Here is a 17,632-nt window from a genome sequence, read left to right as displayed (position 1 = left end):
AGTGCAGTTGCACAACAAGTAAGGTAAAAGGTCACAAAGCAGGTTCGGCAACACAGGGTCCATGTCAAGGGGCATTGTGGTGATATCCGATAGCAGGACTGTGATGAGGAATGAACCTGAGATATGGGACAGAAGGATCACTCTGTTAAAGTACTGACACAACAGGCATAATGATTGGTGGTGCTGTTTCCAGCTCGCAAGCCTGCTTTGATTTCCTCAGCACCGTTCACTTGCAGGTTTCATCAACCACAGATGGCTCAATGACACTCTGAAATAAAAGTGCTTCAAGGAGTTTTAAATGCTGGCTGGTAGCCTCACTTCTCTGCTGAGAAATTTGCTGAGAATTTCTGGTGGCAGGACTGGGGCAGGACTGGTAGCAGTCTATAGTGACCCAGGAGCCACGGAGAAAGTCCCATAGTTAGGACCAAAAAACAAGAGGCAGAACGAAGGAGAAAACCAAAGGTGAGCTAAAGGACACCAAAAGGATGCAGGAATGCACGGGCGCTCAGGAAAACAATGTTAGCCCTACTCAGAGTAGACCTATTGAAAGTTGCCGACATGCCTAACTTAGGTGCATTCATTTCAGTGGGTCTACTTTTGAGTAAAACCTAGCAGGATACAACCCAATGTTGAGCACAGTTGAAGTTGCCAGGTGGTATACTTATTCCGCCAGCAAAAAAATTTGTGCCAGCAGAACACTGCAGCGTGCAACAGAGAATGCAATAAGCAGGCTGCTGGTAACTTTGTGACATAATAGATGTGCAACCTGTTGCTCACCAAGTTTCTACTGGTGCAAGTGCTGCATTGGGATTCATCTGTTACATGAAGAGAGCCTTCTGCAAACAGCCTGCAGATACTTAAGCCTTTTTATACTCCTTCCTGTTCCTATAGCCTCCCTTGTCTGAGATTTAAGGACCACCTTCATCCGTATGGACCTACCTGGACTTTAAGATCAGCATCAGAGCAGCTCTCTGGCTCATTACTAGCAATGAACTATTCTCCAGTCACTATTCTGTAGGAAGGATTCAAACGCACACCAGAAATTTAGGCTTCTTGTCAAGGGACTCTAGATTAGAAGGGAAACCATACTCTGACCCTTCCGTCAACCATAAACTGTGTGCTTACAAATGATCTATGCAGTATTACCACCTGCTTGCAAGCTGTCTTGAGAGTAATTTAATTTAAAGGCAGGATATAGCTATTCAAAATAATAAATAAATATACCTTCACAACAGAAAAATACAAAATAGGAATACAAAATACATATGTAAATAATAATAATAATAATAAATAATATATAACCTCCCCTCCCAAGCTCAGTGGGTGACTTTGAGCCAGTCACTGCTCTCAGCTTAACCTAATTCTCAGGATAAAACAGGGAGGGGAGAACCATGTACACCACCTTGAATTCCTTGGAGGAAAAGGTGGTATATAAATGTGATAAATAAATAAAATAAATAGGCTCCCCTAACCTGTTGCTGCCAGATGTTTTACACTACAACTCACATCCCTGACCATTGGCTATGCCAGCAGCTGATGCGAGTCCGAAACATCGGCAGGGCACCACATTGTGTTTTTTATATTGTAGTTTCATGTTGTGAACCACCCTGAAAACTGCAGGTATAGGGCGATATACAAATTTAATAAATAAATAATAAAAGGCTGAAAACCTCGGGGTTAGTCACATAACCCCTGCAGCACGAGGAAGCGATAATCTATTTGCAACAACTTGTGCCACTGATCTCTTCTTCGGAGATCCCTCCTAGCTGAGTAAGATTGTCTTCCATGAATATGGTCTTAACGGTGTGTCCATTAAGTGACTGCGGAGGTCAATTCTGGATCCGCAGGTCCTTCCACAGTGGGGACATAGGTTTCCAGGCAGGAGTTGATCACGGTGAGGGTTTGCCAAACGTGCCTTCCTCTAAGAACGTTTCTCCCTTTCGTCCTGCGTTCGTGCTTCTTCAAAGCCTATGGCGCCTATGTTCTCCAACTGGAGCACTCGCAGTGCCACTGATAAATGGGCATTTGAACACTGGTTTATCTCATTCACACGTTACACGTGTAGTGTACCACTTCAATATCCAGGTCTACATGAAAGGGACGAGGCGGGGACTATGGTAATAGATGCACCTGCCCTTAGTCTTACATCTAACAGTTTTTCTGTTAGGTCTACTGGGGCGGGTTTTTGTTTTTTGTTTGCCGTCTATTCTCCTCTGCCCTCACGCCCCATTGGCCAACCGCTCGGCATTGTGGGACTATTCCTTTCCTTGGCGCCAAGGCCCTCTCACGCGTGTTGCATTGTGGGGGAAGCTCATCTCCCTCCGGATCTTCTTCGCAAGTGCTTTTAACGGTCCGCACCGCTTGAGGGCTAACGGAAGCGCCTTCGCTCCGCACGGCTTAAAAAATAACAAGTCGTTCCGCTTTTCCCTCACCGCCTCGTTAAAACAAACGTGCGCCAACCTCTCCTCGTAGCCTCCAACAGAAATAAGCCGGGACTACTTTTTTCTCCTTACTCGAAAGGGGGGGATTAGGTTCGGCGCATGCGGCCTTCGAAGGCGGATGTAGCGAACGGCAAGCATAAACGTGAGTGTCTCCACGGCCCGCCTCCCAGCGAGCAAAGTGTGACGTCGAGGCGGCGCGGGAGGATCCTTGCGCAGGGCAGGTAGGGCCGCGTGAGGCGGGCGCCATTTTGTGGCGGCTGCAAAGAGTGGGAACGAAAAGAGGAGGAGGCGCCTCGCTGCTGCTACTACCGCTGCTGCCGCCACGACTAACGCCGCCGCCACCACCTTCCTTGCTTTTCCTCTCCCGCCTTTTCCTCCCTTCTCTCTTTTTTTAAAAAACAATTTTACCTCAGCTCCTTTTTAAAATATATGCCCCTATAAATCTCCACCTGCCCTTTTCCCACCCGCTCCCGGGCCTCTTCGTCGGCTCCGTCTTCCATTTTTCTTCCCTCACACGCGCCCACCACCCAACCGCAACCATTGCCGACCTCGCTATGTCTGGTGGCGGCGTGATCCGCGGCCCGGCCGGGAACAACGACTGCCGCATCTACGTGGGGAACCTGCCGCCGGACATCCGCACCAAGGACATCGAGGACGTCTTCTACAAGTACGGCGCCATCCGGGACATCGACCTCAAGAACCGCCGCGGGGGCCCGCCGTTCGCCTTCGTCGAGTTCGAGGACCCCAGGTGGGAAGGGCGGGCGAGGGGCTGCTTCGGGGGCGGGAGGAGGAGGGGAGGGAGAGTGTCGGCTGAAGAGATCCGTCTTCAGGAACCCGCCGCGGGTTGCACTCGAGAGTAGGCCCCACGAAATCCATGGGCCCGACTTCGGCTGCCATCGTTGACTCCGGGGGGGGGGGAGGATTTGGCTCTTTCGGCGCTTGCATGCCGCCCGCAGCCGCGGAATGCGAAACTCGGAACGGCTTCCTTAGCGCGAATCCTGCCTCGTGCGCACGTTCCTCTTAACACACCGCTTCTGCCTCGTGTTGCACGCTCGGGGCGAAGGAATCTCGACGTCATGTAAAGAAAAACAGCCGCGCTGGGTTATATCCCGCGGGCCCAAGTTATTTGCGCCCGTTAACTTCAGCGGGCCAACTCGAGAGTAGGGCTGGGCGTTGGGTGCCACCCGCAGTTGGAAATGCGCCGTGGAAACGGATGAGCACTCCGGTGCGGTTTTTCCTACAAGGCGCACATTTTTCTACGTGGTTTTTGGCTAGGTGGTGGTTATTTTTAAGTGGGGGGGGGGTAAAGCGATTTCCCCAATGTTTTATAAAAATCCAGCGTAAAGGCCACTGATTTCAATAGTCTGCTCTTGAGTAGGACTGGGAGGCAGGCGGCCAATTAGAACCATTGGGTTGTATCACACTTTTATTCAAGAGTAGAATTGAAACCTGGAGGCACGAGTCCATAAGATTGGGCTCTGTTTCTTTACATGTTTGAATCCTTGGGATTTCTGTTTTACATGCTTTTTATATGTATGTTTTTAATACAGCTGTTTTATTTGTGTTAGGCTGTGTTTTTGTTTAACGTTTTAATGATGTATTGTTTGTTTATGGGGTACACACCACTTAGTTTTTAAAAATATTGAACGGATTTTAAATGCTTTTAAATAAACAAGTTGTGACCCTTATTTTCAATGGATCCACTCTGAGGATACAAACCAGTAGGTCTACTCTTTGAGTAGGACTAAAATTGGGCATAGCCAATTTTGTGTACTTGTTTAAAAACAGGATCCTAAATCATTACTTTTCAGAAAGTAAGTAACAGTTGAATTCAGTAGGGCTTACCTCCAGGTAAGTGAAGTTAAAGTTGCAGCCTGTGGTGGTTGTTTCTTTCCCCCCTACTTTCTTAGCTCAATCAGTCTCTGGACAACTAACAAATTCAAAGGTTTTTATATATCTTTCTTTTTGTCTTCACAACAATCCTGTGGGGTAGGTCAGGCTGAGATAAACACGCTGGCCCAAGGACCCTAAGGCTTTGGGTGATGGGGAGAGAGTGTGTTTATAGCTAGCAGAGCTGTACTTAGAAAACGTTTATTTCTTCTAGATAATTTATCCTGGCCTTCATAAGTGCTCTGCATATCTAACCAATCCAAAACCCATACCTCTTTGTCAGTTCTTGCACCAACCCTGTTAGATAGGTTAGGCAGAGAAAATGAGAGTGCCAAAGGCCACTTCATATGCTTTAAAGGTTGAATCATTTCCTTGTAGTAGCCCTGCTAGGAGGCTATGCTGATATACTGTGACTGGCTCCCAAGATCCTTGAGCTAGTCACATGCTGTCAGCTTGATGTACCTTGCAGGGTGGTTGTAAAGGATAAATGATTTATATCCCCACACAACCCCATGAAGCCCACTGGGCTATCACTGTCAGCTTTTTTTTACTATTACTCAGCCTGACCTGCCTCACAGGGTTGTTGTGCAATGCTCAGACAGCCTTGGAGATATGGAGGAATTAAAATGTAGTAATATGCAGTCCCATATAAATCTTTACTATGCATTCATAGGATTTGACACTGTTGTTTATTTTCTTGTTTGTTGCTTCAGGAAAGGAAGGTGGGTTGCAGGTATTAAATGAAATAAAAATGGAATGATCCTGTGAGTGCTTGCTTGGAAGCATGTTTTCCTAAGCCAGTTGTCTTCAAGCCTTTTTGCCCCAAAATTCATGTTTAACTCCCAGGCTTTTAGTGGATGAAATTTCATGCTTCACTGTGTATGTGTAGCATTGTGTTAATTAATTGCTCTTTTTAAAACAATGTTACAAAAGCTTGTATTGGCTTACAGCCAAATGTCATCACAATTATTCTTAAACTTTATTGCTAGCCACCTTAGAAGCTTCTGCTGAAATGCAGAGTAGGTTTTTGCTAAAGACACAAACTACAACTTAAAAGTAGGACCCACCCATTTTTAAAATTAATTTTGTATTGCTTCTTATGTCTCAAGGGCAGACAGAACCTCTATACTACAACTTTTTGTGTATAAAATGAGGTTTTATTTGGGAGAAACTATGCCTGTGGAAATTTCCACTTTCACAACTTTTCAGAATTTGTGGGGCTGTTCTTCATTGCCTCTGTTTTCTCCTGTTTTTATCAATTGTCCCAATGCTTTTGAATGCATAGAAGATTACAACATATTACATACAGTGGTGCCTCGCAAGACGAAATTAATGCGTTCCGCGAGTCTCTTCGTCTTGCGGTTTTTTCATCTTGCAAAGCACGGCTATTAGCGGCTTAGCGGCTATTAACAGCTTAGCGGCTTTAAGAAAAAGGAAACAAACTCGCAAGAACTCACAAGATGTTTCGTCTTGCGAAGCAAGCCCATAGGGAAATTCGTCTTGCGGAACGACTCAAAAAACGCAAAACCCTTTCGTCTTGCGAGGCATTCGTCTTGCGGGGCACCACTGTATTTGTGAGCAGTTTGGTAAAAAAAAAACACAATTTGCATGCTTTCCTGTGCATCTCTGTGTAAAAGGGTAAAATATTTTTCTTATGAATAAAAATTTAGGGGAGGGACCTGGAAATTCCCCAAGAGTGGTGCAAGCCCTGGGTACTGGTGTAGGCAGACATCATTCACTGCCTCTCTCTTGAGACTCAAGAGAACTTTCATAGTTTTATTGATTTTTCTACATGGAATCCCACAACTCAAGGCTTTTTGTACACACATCCCAACATGGCTATACAGCAGAATCTTAAGACAGAGAGAGCTGATCTACAAGTTGTGCACAATGCAGTAGAATAATTCCAAACTAGCATTTCATACTACAAATTGAATTATTAACACTGAAGAGAGGATTAGAGTGACCATCTTCCTGAGGTGCTACTTCAACTATAAGCAGTCTCTGTAAACACCTCACTTGAAGTCTAGTGGTCAGCTCAGAATTCTTTCAGTTCATTCTGTGTATGTAGGACTGTGGAGTTCAGTTTACTAACTTGTAAGTGTACATAGAGTTGCAGAACTTTAAAAGTTCATTTCTTATTTTTTGTACTGTTCGTTCTGGTTTTTTAACAAGAGCATGCATATATGGCAAGTAGTTTTCTTATAAAAGTAGTGGCTAGTATTCAGCTAAATCATTGTGGACAAACCTCCCCTCCCATTTTCTCACCCCACAAGCTCTCCCATCTGCTCTGTGGCTTCCCCTAATGATTCAGAACAGATTTGGGACTGTGCCAGAGAAGGGGGCAGGGAGGGAAGGAAGGAAAAGTTCACAATGATTTAGTTGGGATACAGCTCAGTACATGTTACTAAAATCTTGTTAATGACTTAAAATCATGTCTTTGTTTTACATAAAAGTAACATTATTTTAAGTAATTAACAAGGTTTTAGTTCCTGTTCTATTGTGGTGGTCTGGTTCCTTCGTGCATTGGCAGAGCACATGCAAATATAAAAGGCTCCACAATGCATAAACTCAGGCACTTGCTTGATTTTGATTTTATCCAGCCTTTCCCTCTACCTGTCTATATACCACTGTGTGTTTAGGCTGGAATCCCTTGTATGAGTTGCTTCCTCGTTCCACCTACCTTTGCTTTGCTTTTCCTTCTCAAACCCCCACCAGTGGGTCAAATTCCATGCTTGGCGTGACACAGGGTACAGCTCTGTTACTTGCTTCCCAGTTCTAGCTCAGGGTTTTCCAAACTTGGGTCTCCATCTGTTTTTTGGCCTACAACTCCCATCATCCCAGACCACTGGTCCTGGTAGCTAGGGATGATGGGAGTTGTGGTCCAAACAGCTGGAGGCAAAATTTTGGGAAACACTGATCTAGTGCTACTCCATTCCAACCTAACTTGTGCTCAGGTGAAAAGTTTTGTCACTCAGGACTGTTGGTTTCTCCCCTTGCAACTGCAAGCCTATATAGGATAGTGACCTGTACTGCTAGTGGCATTTACTTAACAAGGGAGGGGCAGTGACATGCTGCCCAGTAACAAACGCACAATGCGCTGCCAGCTCTCAGGAACCTTTGATCTATCTTCAGTGTGGTTCTCTTCCATTTTTGCAGGGATGCGGAGGATGCAGTCTACGGACGGGATGGATATGATTATGATGGGTATCGTCTACGAGTGGAGTTTCCTCGAAGTGGACGGGGCACTGGCAGGGGAGGAGGAGGCGGTGGAGGTGGTGGGGCCCCAAGGGGCAGATATGGACCCCCATCCAGGCGATCAGAGTACAGAGTGATAGTATCAGGTAAGTCATTTGTGCACTTGGGAAAAGCAGCTTTCTTTGTTCAAATACAGCTTGATCATCTAGGAAGAAGATAATACACATATGCATGTATCAAATGTATTTCCGCTTGCAACTTTGGGCAGGTATATAGTGAGTTCTGAGAATTTGGCATGCTGCAAAGCTTAGTTTTCATTTTCTTTTTTTAAAGTGGTTGTTTGGTCTTGTTAAAAAAAAATCAAAAGCAAGCTTGCAATGGTTATTTGGGGCCCTAGTGCCTTTTAGAGCTTCCTGCTTCTATTGCCTTTTTAAAACAAAACAATAAGCCTTTGTACTTTCCAAAAATCCTGAAACCTGGATGTATGTACTTAAACGTGTTGTTAACATGCAACTTGCTGGAAAAATTGAATTTCTACTTGTGACCCTCTCCAAAGACAGTTCTTTCTTGAGTATATGAAGGTCTGATGGCATCAATCTCTGCTTAATAGCATTTAACTGAAAATAACTGTCTCTTGTTCAGGACTACCTCCCAGTGGAAGCTGGCAGGATTTAAAGGATCACATGCGTGAAGCAGGTGATGTATGTTATGCTGATGTTTTCCGAGATGGAACTGGTGTCGTGGAGTTTGTACGGAAAGAAGATATGACCTACGCAGTACGAAAACTGGATAACACTAAGTTTAGATCTCATGAGGTAGGTTTTCCACTTAATGTTTTGACCAGAATTGGATGCACAGGGTTACAATTGGATGCAATAGGATGGAAGGTAAGGAGGCACAGTCTCTATTTGCAGCGTTAACAAATACTGAAAACATGTTGGGACATCCCGTGTTAAGAATGGTATGCAGGGAGATGTGATGAAACTCCTCTTGGTTCTTGTAAAAAGACCTTCAGTCTGTCAGCATGCCTGCAAAGACAGCTCAAAAGCGTAGACCTTTCAATCGAAAGTTGTGTCTATTTGATAGGGAGAAACTGCCTACATCCGTGTTAAAGTTGATGGCCCAAGAAGTCCGAGTTACGGAAGATCTCGCTCTCGCAGCCGTAGTCGTAGCAGAAGCCGTAGCCGAAGCAACAGCAGAAGTCGCAGTTATTCCCCGAGAAGAAGCAGAGGATCTCCACGCTACTCTCCCCGTCACAGCAGATCACGTTCCCGTACATAAATGATCTTTAATGGTGCTCCTTTTTGTAGAAAACCCCTCCATGTTGTACGCAGTTTTCCTTTACTCAGTACAGTCTTTCTTTTTTAAAAAAATTCAAGCTGTTTTACTCAAAATTGGCTAAAGTGTTGAATTGCATTCTTGTATAATATCCCTAGTGAGTATTTGCTCCTTAACATCAACATTCCCTCATGTCTTTGATGAATTGTATTTTACCATGTCCTAGGCAGGGTTCTCTCTAGTTAGGTAGTTTGCTGCCCATATTCTCTTCCAATATGGTATTGCTGTATAAAATGTCTTTGTTCAACTATGGTTTCTACAAGCTGGGAATGTTGGGGGGAAATTGTGGTTTAACTTGTCTCTTCTGGGGGAGTTTACATTTTTATCTTGCCTTTTCATGTGTCTTTCTGTAGACATATCTGAAGAGATGGATTAAGAATGCTTTGGATTAAAGGATTGTGGAACACATGTCAATCATTTTAGGATTGTCAAAAGGAGGATTGAGGAGGATCAGATCAATAATGGAGGCAATGGTATGACTCCAAGTGCTATTGTCACAGATTAAATTGGCAGTATTGACCTTATACTGAAACTAGCCTAGTACACAACACCTCCATTGTTCCATTAGTTAGCTGTAATCTTCTAACTTCCATGATGCAATGAATGCTAAATGTACCCATGTAACTCTTCCAGTCTCTGGGGGTGGGGGGCGTATGCTGAGTGACTGCAATGTATCATTTGATTACAGGTGCAAACCATTAGTGCACCTGTAAAGTACAGGTTGTTTCAAACCTGTAAGTATAACCTCAATACTGCTAAAATCTGCATGTCCTCTGTGTGACTGATATAGCATTGCTGTTTCATCTTAAAAGTAACAGAATGAAAGCAATTATAGGAGGGGTTTTTAAACATGGGGGATTCTTTTTAAATCCATGTCTTCCCCTTCAGGATAAGTCGAGAGTTGACTTGCATCAATTAAATTTGTTACCTCCCAGATAGTACAATAATGAGCTTTTAGTTTAGATATGCGGTAGGTGGATAGCTTTAGCAGCAAGTATTTGCAACTTCATAGAAAACTTTTTTCAACCACCAAACCTGTAAAGCGCCATATAGGAATTGATATGTTGGCATTATCAGTTACCCTGTGTAAATACTAGAATGTTTCCTCCAGATAATTAACATTGCTAAAATCTAAGCTTCACAATTCAAAAGCTTGTCTTGGGGAATTGATAGTTATGAATGCCAATCTTTATTATTCAATAGCAGACATAACTTATCATTCTCCTAAATCCTATTTTTCATTACGGTATCTAACTTTTTGCCTCCTTTTTTTTGGTTTTGCTGGTTATAAAGGTTTGGATTGGAGAGGGCTCACTGGATCCCAATCCTTGGAGCTGGATCATTGGATTCAAATCATAATGTGGATAGGATAGGGAGGATCAATTGCAAGGATTCATGGAGCGGGATCAAATTACCAGGAACATAGGAGTGGATTCCTGCCCCAACCAAACCGCATTCGTGTGGATTTTTATTCAACTCAATTGGCTATTCCAAAGATTTTTCCTATTTTTGACGATTGGAGCCCTTAAGATGCACGATGGAGTTTTCATTTTTTGGTAAAAGGAGCAAAGCAAGGACCTGGAGAGGTACGCTGGAGCATTCTCCTTGGAAGGATTCAGCACGAGTAGATGGTAAATGTTAAACGGGAAAAGGGGGGGTTTGTTTAAAAACGTTAAACCAATAAGTCATTTATCTAAATTTAAAGACAAAGAAATTGGAGTCTTAAGATTAAGTAGGTTTTCAATTGGCTATTGCCTTTTTTTCTTTTGACAAAATAAAATTTTATAAAAAAGTGCATGGTGGTTCTGTTGTATTAAATAATGCCCTCTTGCATTGTCTTGTGCCATGATGAATGAATTCAGCCTTTAAGCTCCTTGGCCTGGGAACTGAATGGGTATTTGTGGCCTGTTCATTTGCATTGGATCCCTGTCACCCCATGGGAACAGTGGTGAGCCGTGAAGAGGGTTGAGTTTGACCCCTCTTGGAAGTTGAGCATCGTGGATCCTACATGGTCATGCAGCTGGAGTTCAAGCAATGTAGTCTGCTCCTCTATAGTGGGATAGAAAACATTGTTCAAGGGCTCTCACAACTGTTGGTGAGTGCAGATTTTGGATAACAAGGTAAGACTATTTGACTTCTGTATTGGGCAAGACAAGTTTATCAAGCCAGTGCTTTAGTTTCGTGTAAATAGACCTTGGAATGTGGGCTGACTCACTGTTCCATTGCCTTACCTTCCTACTTCAGAGCTCTTGAAGGGCCGCACTTGTGGGCTAAAAGTTAATCCAAAGAAAGTACTTTCCTGAAAGATAAATGGCAGCATCTGCCTGAGGCCACCTCATGGATCCTGGTCTCCCAGGCTCAACACTGTCAACCCTGCACTTTGCTGGCCATTAAGTCTAGTTCCAAATGTGGTGGGCTGTAGCACCCGTCCCCTGTGCAAGGAAGTACTTCTCACCGCTCTTGACACATCCTGTATGCAAGTAAAGCGATGCACCCATCGCTCCACACACATGCTCAAAAACTAAGGTATTGCAACCTAACAGCTATAAAAGTGATTAGCTGACGAGTAGGGGGTGCATTTTTAAGTAAGGTGAGGAAGAGCCATTGTGTTATAATGTGAACCACACAATCTCTGGTTCCTGCTAATCTGGAAGTGATGAGGATGTCCTTATTGTTGTCCAGTACTTGCTACGTCAGCTGCTATAAAGCTGTGTGCCTTAAGATGTAGTGCTTGCAGCTAGTTCATGCTAACTAGAGTGGCAGGAATAGTGCTGGCAAAATCATCCGATAGGCTACATTGTGATGAAGCCATTTAAGGTAGAATAAGCACCAGTCTCTTGGGAGTTCTGAGGGTATAAACAAGTTCTTTGGCCATGCATCAAATGCTAAAAGTTACCTTTTAGCAGGCAAACACAAAGGGCCCTGGAATGACACTGGATCCTTTGTGTGGTTCTTCACCCCTGTTTAATTGTGTCGCTCATTGGATGAAGATTGGATCCTGAAAGGCTGGGTTCAGATCTCTTAGCCATAGAGTTTACTGGGTCAGGGCCAGTCAGTATCTCCACCTTCCTCACAGCTATTACGGAAGAGGTAGAGAGGGAGTGCCCTATTTGCAGTGCTTAGGTTTTTGCCTTCACTGGTGCTGGGGAGGCCCTGTGCATCACAGCTGCTTTTTCAAAGTCCAGTAAAGTCCTCTTGAACTGTAATGACTGAGGAACAGTGAGCTTCCTCAGAAATGTAAAATGAAAATAGCTTCTTGGGTAACTGCTGCATGATGAGACTTTGAGCCTTGCTGAGGTAAACAGGATTCTAATGATAAAAGGTCTACGCTTGTTTAGTAATGGCTAAAAAGGCACAAACAAGACAAAGGAAAAAGGTAAATATTCATCAGGGGGGAAAGCCAGACCTGTAATTAACATGTGACTTGCCTTTGCATAATAAAACACCTGGGTCTTAGCTTGCGGCAAAAGATTGTCAGCCTCATAAGGTTTCTGGTGCTGGATCAAACACCCTAGAGTACGGCACTTGCTGCAAATTATAGCCTTCGATAATTGGCACATGATCCTTCAATAATTGGCATATGATCAAGTTGCTTCGTGGAAAACAAAGTGATACTGTGGTAGGGGGAAGCCTCTGGCTTCTCTTAGCCATTATTGGAGCTACTTCTCATGATTCACTACTAGAGAATCTACACTTTTCTCAAGAAACTACTTGGAAGCAAAAAATAAATAAAAAGGTTAATTCTCCTGAATGTATGTTTGTAGTTGGGATTAGCAGTTGGGGGCCTTGCAGCCAAGTAAAACAGGAATGGGGATCTCCTAGCCTTCCAGAAGTTGCTGGCCTACTCCATTATCCCTTTCTTCTGACCATGTTAGCTGGGGCTGATGGGAAGTGGATCCCCACAGCTGAAGGGCACCTTATTGGTTATTCCTGGTTTAAGGAATACAATTCTGCACACTTAAAAGTTCAGCTCTTGCCTGAATCCCACCTGCACTCCAGAAACTTATCTCTTACACTAATGTGTTTGCACATGTGGGGTGACAAAGGGCCCAGTTGTCAGAAGCAGTAATTAGTAGGTAGCGATCAGAATTATCATTTGCGTAGGATGGAAAGGAAACGCCTTTCAGTTAAATCCAATGCTGCCGTTCTGCTTTTGCAGCTTAACTTTTGCTCCACTGAGCAGCCTGTTGTTCAGCCTCAAAATCTCCAGGGGGCTTGGAGAGACTAGCAGATTTTGGGGTGAGCATGGGTAGGAGAGAGAGTCTTATTAATGCAAGCAGAACTTGCATTATTGTATTTAAAATTTTCATCCACCCTGGAACCTCATGGTAAAACAAACAAACAAAAAATAATTCAAAGTAAAAACAGGAGTATATAATACCACTCCAATGGCCGCAGTGGATGAACCTCTCAGTGATATGCATAATTGCATCTGGTAGAACCAGGGGGTTGCAGTGTCAGATTATTTGCCAGATCCTGACCACAGAATATCCTTGTGAAGACCTTTGGCCATAAGCCAGTGGTTTTCAACCTTTCTGAGTCCACGGCTCCCTTAAACAACTACATTCTCTCTGTGGCACCCTTGTGGGGCCCAGGAGCCCAGTTATGTCACCCCTTGCCTGCCGAGCTGGCAGCCTCACGCTTTTTCAAGCACCCTCCCTTGTGCAGTGCTCCCTTAGCCACCTCTCTCCCCTCTCCTTGGGAATCTTCCAGGCAGCTACTGCTGCCGCCCCTGGTCTCTGAGCTGCCTCCACCCAATGCCTGCAGAGCTTATAGCCAGGGCTGCTGCAACTAACAGCTGTGCAAGTATTTGGGAGGCTGGGGCTCTAGAGGGCATCAGAGGAGAAAGAGGGGCAGAGGTTTGACTAGTATCAGCAATGTGATTGGCACCTGGGTTGGGCAAGTAATCCTTTGGTTGCTGCAGTTGGAAAGTGGCAAAGTGTGGGAAGGGTGCAGTGGGGAGGTTTTAACAGGCTGGTAAAGAAGTTTGCGAGGTGGAGAAGACCTGTGACCCTCCAGATGTTGCATGGCTGCAACTCCCTTCCCTGACCCATGCCGGCTGGGGCTGGTGGGATCTGAAGTCCAACATCTGGAGGGCCACAGGTGTCGTCCCCCCACCCCAGCATGAAACTTCAGAATCCACGGTTGAGCAATGCTTTTTATTGGGACCTGCAAAAATGTGACGAGCTTTCAAGATGTCCAAGACACTTCGTCAGGAGAGCTCAAAAGCTTCGCTTCTGCCACATTTTCATAGGTCCCAATAAAGGTATGGCTGAACTGGTTTTTACGAACCAACATGGTTACATTAGCTTTTTAAGTGCATTAAATGTTAGTGTATGATCTGCCCCTTTTTTTAGTTCAGAGAATAAAATTGTGTGTGCTAGAGGTAAATGGACTCCAGGATTGCCCTCTTACTTTTAAAAATGTGTGCTGCTTTTTGGTAATCTCTTTGATTCTGTTTTCTACTTGCTGCTCATAAAAATGTAGAAAAAAAATAAATCGGTAAAACCAGGAAATGAAACATGAACTCTCTGGCTGCAATTAGTTTGCATATCGTTTCTGTTAACAGATGACTGAGGCATGCAGACTTGGAGCCCTGCTGGTGGATGATTTGAACTTGGAGCCAGGAGAGGATTCCTAGAGGCTTGCCTATCCAAAAGACAACCCTTTTCCTCCTTGAATGTTTTCAGGCCCTTGCAGAACAGTTCAGCAGTACACGGGAGAGGAGGAGACCCGTTTTTGTTTGCTGGATCACGGCCTGGCAAGCTTTAGCATAGAATTCCTTCAGCATCACTGCCATTGTATTTCCTGGATTCCATATCCACCAAAGGGGAAGAGGGCATTTAGGTATTGCAGCGACTGAGGACTGTTGAACCCTGCTGGATGCGATTCCTCTCAAAATGGGGTGGGTGCAGATTGGCCTTTTTTGATTTTCAAATGTAGTTGGCATTAACATTTTCATAGAGACCTCAAATTGCCAATGGCTGATGGCATTTTTGTTCAAGAGCCATCTCTGTAGCCAGTAAGCAGCATACAAACGACATAAGCAACACCAGATCTCTGAGCACCCAGGCACTGCAATGTACTCAGACTCAACTAGTCACAACCTGACAGTGTGCAAGTTGTTAAGCATATCCACCATTCCAGACATGCACACACTCTTACTTCCCTCAAGTAAGGGAAGGGAAGTTCAGCATACTGCTGAACCTACTGAATACAAATCCTTTGTCAGAGGTCACATACAGAATTTGGCAGAGACAGGACTTGAACACAGGACTCCTAAAATCCATGTCCAGTTCTTGTTTTCTATGCCCTCGCAACTCACAAATCTTGTGATCTGAAGCATTTATAAAAGTTGAATTTACTTCCATTACTACCATACTTGTGGCTCTTGATTTCCTTTGCAACTCTAGGTCCTGAGGCCTATGTATTGGAGGTCCTAAATAATTGTATTTAAAGCATTTCATAAAGGACAGTGCCATGCACCGGAATTTCATCATGTCACAAACAAGGACCAAGTACTTCCTCTTCCCCAGCTGTGGTCATTTAGCTTTGGAACTAGTCCGTTGAAAATAGTACAGCAACTGAATTAAGTAAAAATCACTGGGGCCCTAAAACGACATATTTTGAAAAGCTGCACAATTCAAAGACTTGGGAAAATGCTCTAAAACGGCTCTTAATGAGCTGTGCCATTGGACTCTTGAGATGGCATTCACATTCCCACGGTGCTAAATCACCCTTTCTGGCAATCCTTTTTCACACTTTGCAAGCCTTGACTCCTGCAAAAATGAGCAATGGCTTAATTTCTAGTGACTTCTGCACGTGTTTACTGGATGAATTACACCCCCTCCCCCTTGGTTCTTGCTTAACGTATGGGCTCCATGTCAATTTAATAGCTGCACTGCTGAGGAACTGAGTGCAATGCAGGGACACCTGACCTTAGTTCTGAAAAGTGTGCGATGTTCTGTAATACTGCTTGCACCCTTGAATTCTGTTTCAAAGATCCAAAGAACCCTTGACTGCAGAAAACCTCCTTACACCGAGGTCAGACCAATGGTCCATGTAGCTCAGTATTGTTTGGCTCGCCAAGATTGAAGGCAGGCTTCTCTCCCCATCTAATTTAGAGATACTGGCAACTGAAGCAGGGGTGTCTCTGCAAAGCAGATGGTTGTCACTGAGCTACGCCCCTGCCCCTAACATCACAACCAGTTTCTTGCGCCCCAAGCAAACGTTCCTCGATGGGTCTTCAACGGCACATATGGAAACCACTTTCGGAACAAGAGGGGTGTTTTTTAAGGGCGGTTTGTTAGAGTCAACAAGTTATGCTAGACTTGTGCAAATGTCTCAAAAGCCACAGTACCCGCTTTTCCTGGAAAGCCTTTCATTATTGTTTACAACAAACCAGTTGAAGATCTGTTTTTCTGTTAGGCCTTCAGTCCGTCTGCAACTCTGGGTTCATGCTAGGGATGGATGAATCCCATCTTACTGCAAGTCCTTCACTCTCACAAGTGTTTGCTCTTAAGTCCATATTAAAAACAACCAAAAGTTTTCGTTTCATTTTTTAGAGTTGTTTTATCCCAAAAGATGCATTAAAAATGCTTTATTCTTTATGCTGAGGACTGGTTCAACATTGGGAGTATTGTATGAACCTAAGAAAATAGTGCAGATAACCTGCTTTTGCAGCAGGGCAGGCTGAGCCACAACCTTTATCCCTGAAGTGCTAGCCTTCCTACTTGCAGGGACGTTTCTGGGGAGGCACCACTTTAAAGTGGTGTAGACAAGATGATACTTTCCAATTGCAAAGAAGTATGCTGCAGCTGCATTTTGGCATGGTTATCTTGGAACATGAGCCAGAAGGTAAGACAATGATTGTACCGCTGTCTGCTGGAAAGCAGACAAGACTACTCTGCCTCCCCAGGCAGGTTCCAGGACTCCCTCCCCAGTAGGTTCAAGACTGATGCTTCCCCTGAGCTGTCCTTTAAACTGTGATCTGGTAAATTCCCCCTAAGAACAAACATAGCATTGCTCAGGGCATTGTTGTGAATTTTAAAACTGCTCCACTAACTTGCTGCTACCTCTTGCTTGCATTCTAAGAAAAGACCAGGGGCACACTGATGTAGCAAGGAGGGCATTTGTGTGGGTTCCTTCAAAACCTGGGCCAAGCCTTGTGCATGTGCACACATGCATGCTAAGATGCATATATTGTGTGTGGATTTCAGTGGAAGTTGCTTTTGGGTCTTAGAAAAAGCAAGTTTTAAAAACAAGTCCACATTTGCTTGCATTCTTACTCTTCTACCTCTGCTTCCAACTTAGGAATATAGGAACTGCTCTTTAGATTCCATCCTGGTTTTTTCTTGTTTTTTCTTTTAAGGTCTGTCGGGGCCATTTCCCCACCCACCCACCATTGTTCCTTCATAAATCACTCTGTTTATGCTTTTAGATTTCTGAGCAAATGCCTGTTTTCTATTGGAGCGGCCTACACATAGTGCTTGATTCTGACAATGGTAGGCCCTTTTCAAACAGGCCCTTTTTCTTTCCAATAACTCTTCAGGCACTCGCAGAGCATGCAGATTGGAATCCCGTTGCGTCTCGGGCTGCAATGTGGCGATGTGCCATCATCCCTTCCTGCTGAACATGCTGCGGGGAGCACTGGAGGTGGACGGCATGAAATAAATATTGGAAATCTCTGTACCCACAGAAGAGGCAGCCTGCTGCCTCTCAGAACAGTGGGTGGCTCTCCCATTTCTCTAGATTCATGGAATTCT

General features: G+C 44.3%; 1 protein-coding gene across 6 annotated transcripts; it reads left to right on the top strand.

Annotated features, from left to right (window-relative positions):
• Nucleotides 1-1,703: 1,703 nt before the first annotated feature.
• SRSF1 (serine and arginine rich splicing factor 1) lies at nt 1,704-15,243 on the top strand. 6 transcript variants are annotated; one of them, XR_014002594.1, is made up of 6 exons: nt 1,728-3,189; nt 7,491-7,675; nt 8,172-8,344; nt 8,616-10,498; nt 10,730-10,987; nt 14,437-15,243. XR_014002594.1 is itself a non-coding variant. In XM_081173205.1 (4 exons), the coding sequence occupies exons 1-4, from the start codon at nt 2,996-2,998 to the stop codon at nt 9,257-9,259; spliced, it is 591 nt and encodes a 196-aa protein (XP_081029331.1). In that variant the 5' UTR covers nt 1,704-2,995; the 3' UTR covers nt 9,260-10,662. The 6 variants fall into 6 exon arrangements, 2 of the variants coding, with proteins under 2 accessions (XP_081029331.1, XP_081029330.1); XR_014002595.1 differs by lacking the exons at nt 10,730-10,987; nt 14,437-15,243 and having other exon boundaries at nt 1,710-3,189; nt 9,221-9,340; nt 10,161-10,662; XR_014002593.1 differs by lacking the exon at nt 10,730-10,987.
• Nucleotides 15,244-17,632: the final 2,389 nt, after the last annotated feature.

Source organism: Podarcis bocagei (genome assembly GCF_964188305.1).
Source record: "Podarcis bocagei genome assembly, chromosome: 15".
Lineage (NCBI taxonomy): Eukaryota > Metazoa > Chordata > Lepidosauria > Squamata > Lacertidae > Podarcis > Podarcis bocagei.
The sequence above is the reverse complement of the archived record's forward strand: the minus strand, read 5'-3'. Positions and strand labels throughout refer to the sequence as shown.